The 5,595-nt window shown below is 47.3% G+C and overlaps 1 protein-coding gene across 1 annotated transcript; it reads right to left on the minus strand.

Moving 5' to 3' along the window:
• Window positions 1-1,871: 1,871 nt before the first annotated feature.
• On the minus strand, window positions 1,872-4,222 carry LOC144153199 (uncharacterized). Its single transcript, XM_077684853.1, has 2 exons — window positions 4,186-4,222; window positions 1,872-2,743 (listed from the first exon to the last, which is right to left on the minus strand). Exons 1-2 carry the CDS (start codon window positions 4,220-4,222, stop codon window positions 1,872-1,874), a joined length of 909 nt encoding a protein of 302 aa, XP_077540979.1.
• Between the last annotated feature and the right edge of the window lie 1,373 nt (window positions 4,223-5,595).

Consider the following 5,595-nt stretch of genomic DNA (forward strand, 5'->3'; position numbering starts at 1 on the left):
ATGCGACTATGAATTTACGAGGTTCGACTGTACAACTTTTCTTCGGTGATCTCTCTCTCAATGTATTCATTGGCGTCCGCTCTAAAGGTTTTTAATGGGCAACCTCAATGCAGGAAGACATGAAGGCAGGTTTGGGGGTTCTATTTTATTTATCTGACATTTCATATAACTGTGTTGCGCAGCTTGCCGCATGACATTAGTGGTCCTGAGTACGCCTAGATGATATTGACGTGGGACTGGGTCTGCGCAACAGCTTCCTGTTGGCCTGAAACAACAGCTGTCAAAGAGAAAAAATAAGATTACATCTTTCGCGGCATTCACGAAGATTCAAAAGGCAATTGGAATTTCCTTGCATGCAGATATCAAAAACAACAGTATCAGACGAAATCACGGTTGAGTGTTCTGCACATCTGTACGCGCATCAAACCTTTGAGGTGGCATGTGAAGCATGTTTATTTACGTTGCTATTCTATGCAGGATACTTATTTGCCGTCCAGTTACGGTGTCGTACACACTATAGGAACTTTGCTATTTTATTCTCCGTTGTTGTTTACCACCGTACTCAGTCAGTAATAGGGGTGAAACGTGCCTTGTCTAGTGAAGTCCCGAGTTATTAGATTGATTGATTGTAGGGTTTAACGCGCCGACGCAACGCAGACGATGAGGCGCGCCGTAGTGGAGGGCTCCGGATTAATTTTGACCACCTGGGGATTTTTAACATGCGCCGAAATCTCGTACACACGGGCATTTTAGGGGCGAAGCTCCTTAGGGCGTGGGTCTGTCCATCCTCGACGTATGTATGTAGCCACCTCTAGTTTAGTTCTTGGATTGTTTACTAGATGGCGGTGCTTGTATATGATGAAAAGATGCGCTTGGATTGTTTACTAGATGGCGTGGCTACCTCTACTTTAGTTCTTGGATTGTTTACTAGATGGCGGGGAGCGTTGTAATAAAATCCGTTCGCTGTTGGCGCGCGCTCGGAGTCGCCCGATGGATAAGGCTGCAGATGTGCGAGCCCGCGAGGCAGAAGCGCTCCATGAAGCTGCGCGACGCCGCCGCCAAGATCCTGCCGTACGAGAGCGGGAGGCCGAAGCGTGTCGTCTGGCTGCGCGACGCCGCCGCCAAGATCCCAGCATTCGAGAACGAGAGGCCCAAGCGTCACGGCAACGGCGCGAGGACCCTGCCGTACGCGAAGCGGCACGGCTGCGGCGCGAAGAGGATCTCCAAAACGTCAGAGAACGGGAAGCGGCGAGAAAGCGCGCGTATCGGCAGGCAGACCCCGATGCAGTGAGAGCTCGTGAGGCGTCTGAAAAACGCACCAGGCGAGCTCAGCCCCAAGGTGCCGACGCGCGGTTTAAGCGAGACTTTCTAGACGTTACGTTCGGACACAGATGTAGTGGGCGAACTTTCACTGAAGAGTCATGGTTTTACCGATGATTTCCCCTCAGGAGCTTCGCCCACTCATCATCATTCACCCCGTGGATATGCTGTGAATTTTTTGCTTTTCGCCTCCATCAGAAAAGCGGCTGCCGAGGCCAGAAATCGAACCCGCGACCTCGTGCTCCCCAAGTTATTTGAATGACTAGGCAAGAATAGAAATACGATACCAGCCCGAACAGCTTATTTGTCCTAAAGAGCCGCTTTTAGCGGCGAAATATGACGTGTCAAAGAATTAAAGAATTACCTTAAGACGTATACTTCTGCTTCATTTTGGGTTGGATATCTTGTAACAAACAGTTACTCGCGTAAGGGATTAACAGTTTCGGGACGCAAAATGGTTCCGTATATAGAGTGAATGGGACATTCATTAGGCCGCCATAATGTCTCTGCCCAAGCAACTCCCAAGTTTCCTAAACAGAATCTAGAGGGGCTTATCGCTTACGTGCACCATCCACGGCTGGAACAACTGCTGCACCTTGGCTGACTGTAGTGGTGGATCCGATTTGAGTAGTTGACGAAACTGGGTTGGAAACTCCAGGGTGCGGCAACGGGAACGGGACTGGGTAAGGACTTGGGACCGGTACTGGATACGGAGATGGGAATGGCACGAGGCGCTCGATCGTCACGACGCGGTTGGCAACAGGGACGGGAACTGGCACTGGTAGCCCCGTCAGTGGGTCAACGGTGAGAGTAACTTCTGTCTGGTATCCTGCCAAGTGCGTTCGGACCTTCTCCAAAGCACCGTTGCCGAAGAAGCGAGAGCCATAGATACTGCCGTAGGCCCCTCCGAGGAGTCCAGGAAACACCGCGCCTTGGTATCTTGAGAAGGCTCCTCCAAAAAGACCAGGTTGAGTTGCTTCCAGAAGGCCAGGGTAGACTCGGCTGAGGAATCCATGGCGAGTTGCGTGAAAGAAGCCGGGATAAATACCTGTACTCAATCCAGGGTAAGCCGATCTGAGGTAGCTCTGATAAGCTCCGCTGTGGAATCCAGGGTAGATGCTTGTATAGTATCCAGAGTAGCCTCCAGGGAAATAGGTGTTGTAGTAAGCATAGTCAGGGATGCCAGGATATATTTGCGTTGCAGTTGTCTTGTGATTGATGGTTCCCTGAGTGACTGCGGTGCCGACAGGATTTATGTTAGACGAAGCCGCCGTCGTTACCGTCTGCGAACCACTGGTAACCACTGGAGCGCCAGGAAGTCCAGGAAAAGCCCCAACCTGTGCTGCCCCAGCTCCGGGTAGTGCAGCAGCAGCGCTCAACAACGCTGCAGTTTTATGTATCTTCGCGGCGCTGGCAAGGTAGCCTGAAAGGTACAGATGAGTACTGAAAAAAATTGCCGGAACAAGTTCCCGTTCGAGTGATTGTGAACCTCCGCGCGTGCGTTCAAATAAAGGAACCGTGCGTTAGAGCAGTTCAAGGAACCAAGTGGTGCAATTAGGGGTGCGTACAACATAAATCACGTTGAGAAATAACGTAGTAACACACCACTGCGGACTGGTTGCCACAATAGTGATCAAAGTTGCGTATATGTATACGCAGCGAAGGACAAAAACAAACAAAATCTGGTCATTTTCTGCCTTGGTTTACCCATCCTTACATAGGTCTCTCGGCATTGCGCGATACTTCGCGTCATATACCTATGTTCCTCGGTTGCAATAGTTACTGACGACGGAACCTTAAGATCACGAAAATCATGAGATTTTGTTGAACCGAAACCGTCTTGTGTTCAGGAATACGATTCAGATTTTGCCCCGGCCAACTGCGAGCTCAAGACAAAATCTTTGGTCCAAAGAGTCTCTTGCCCGCGTCATATTCTTCCTTTCAATTTTGTTTTGTGGGTGGGTGCTAATAATGTTTTTTAACCGCTTTTATGAAGCCGCTCTGGTAGATATCAAGATCGCCACCAGTTTGTTTTTGTACGAACGCGGATATAAACATGATGAAGGATAAATGTCCCACTTTGTTATATGGTACAGGGGAATGACAAAAAACGCGGCTGCCTTTGCATGGCCTTCGTATTTTGAGTGTTGTTGGCAGGAATTCGATACTTGGTTTGATTTTTACTTTTACTATCTCGTTTAACGAGCGCGCGTCAAGTGTCAAAGTTACAGAACTAGAGTTATCTCATACTCCAAGTCTCCCCCAAGTTGTAGCCCGCAAGGCAACTACCCTAATTAATGCAGCTACAACGTCGGTATATAACGCCTTTAGTAAGCACGCCAAGGCACTTTAGCCTGATTTTCTAGTCACAACTTGCTCTAATTTCGAGGCTGTCATTTTTTCCTCCTGACTATTATCATTGATTTGGGCTTGATTAGTTTCGCACAGCTCACTTTTTGATCTCTTCCACTGTGCCAGCACCTAGATCTTTCGTTTCCTTGCGGTTGACGCATCGACTTCATCCCCGTGTTTGTCGTTCTAATCAACTCGTGAACGGCGTAATGTTAATATATCGCACGCAATAACAAAGGGATGTGTTACAGCATGTTTTAGAGGTAGCCTAGGCAGTGCAAATAAGTCCACATGTAACGCTTCACAAAATGTACTTTCAGTCTACATGCTTATGAGTTAATTCTCTTTTTATTCTACAGTTTTTCTACACTTCGGGAAATACGGGCTATTCCGGATCTTGAAATTGCCCGGTAAAAAACAAATTTTCGTGAACTCTCTACATGTGTTTGTAAATAAAACCTGATCGGAGCAAGTACTTCTTCATTAATGCAACAAACTGCGGAGTCAACTTACCCATCGAGAAAAGTGTGAGCACAATGGAGATCTTCATGATTACGGACACTGCTGTGATGCTAGCCGGATGCAGCAAACAGACCTGCTTTGCCAGAGCCCAGTCAAGGCTTTATACTTTCCTACACCATTATGACCACTGACCTATGAACCCGTTTTCAAGAATGAACTCCCGCGCGGGAATCGAAACTTATTGTTTCGAGGACAATGCTGCACAGTGAAACAAGCAAGTAATAACCTAAAACGTTACCCCCACCCGCCTGTTTAACGCGACTCGTTAGTGTAAAATAGGTGCTGTCTAGAATACTGGGTTCAGTGGCCAATATTGGCTTACCAGACAATGCTGGGGCAATAGCCCTATCCATACGCGGCGGGGATTGCAGCCTTTGACGAAAATTTTGGACGCGGTGCTGTGCTCCGTGGGGACGTACGAGGGGGTCATACCAGGTAGACCGAATAGTTTTGCCGTTTGTAGTCTGGAGAGTGAGTCAAGCAATATTGGTCTGGACTTATTTCTTTACAAACAAGCCATAAGATCACCTACTGAAATGAAACTCCACTCAACCTTGGGGAAGGTTATGCCTGTTAAAATTATGGGAGCGAAACCCCAACGCACCGTAATTTCGGAAACCTGTACTATTGAGGGTGACAACAGCGGCAGCGGCATACATCGTCTGAGTAGCTTGATGTAATAACCTCTTCCAGCGCTGTGACGTTGGTTGAGCAGCTAAGCGAGATTTTATTAACGACACCTGATAACAGCTTTCTCAACTTTCCACTACGAGTCTTGGAGCAGGGAACTCCTTTTGAGAGGGGAATGCAGGTAACCTTCCGTCGCGTTGCGTTGCCTTTCAAGTGTGGCTCCAGCTTAATTCGCGTGTACTTCATCTTGCGTTGGTGTAATTTGTGAGCATGGGTAAAGTAGCTTGATTGCAAAATAACTAGCCATAAAATGGCAGCTTCGGATTTCTAAAAAAAAAGTTGGTTCAAAATTATATTACAAGAGTTCGCCGTTGCTTATTTGAAGCCCAGAAATTCGCCCTGATTTTCTCATTTCATTTCTCTATTTAACTTATCCAGAGATAACTTAATTCGTAACACTTCAACTTACGGATGTCATCTTAGGACGAAAGCATTACTAGCCTACCAACCTACATTTCGCCACTGTCTGCGGGAAGGCCCTTCTGGTCTAACGTGTTCTGATTTAACAAGGCTTGTTCTGGTTTCTAGCGGAACCAGAACAAGCCTTGCTAGATAAATAAAAAGGACATAGCGCCTTCATATTCTGAAAGAAGGCTGCCTACACTGGCCTTAATTAAAAATATTCATAGCGATGCACATAAGTTTCTGGTGAAGCCGACTTTGAAAGTTTAGGTGTAAAGTTGGTGTCTGCAAAGTGATTTTCTCGCATTT

Source organism: Haemaphysalis longicornis, unplaced genomic scaffold, assembly GCF_048455015.1.
Source record: "Haemaphysalis longicornis isolate Haplotype H1 unplaced genomic scaffold, Haemaphysalis longicornis Haplotype H1 scaffold_9, whole genome shotgun sequence".
In the NCBI taxonomy this organism is placed as follows: domain Eukaryota; kingdom Metazoa; phylum Arthropoda; class Arachnida; order Ixodida; family Ixodidae; genus Haemaphysalis; species Haemaphysalis longicornis.

Excerpts from the sequence above, each read along its gene's own strand:
- LOC144153199 (XM_077684853.1), bottom strand. The coding sequence starts at position 4,222 with ATGAAGATCTCCATTGTGCTCACACTTTTCTCGATGG. Across the intron at positions 2,744-4,185 it reads GCTCACACTTTTCTCGATGG|GCTACCTTGCCAGCGCCGCG; the intron begins GTAAGTTGACTC and ends TGTACCTTTCAG.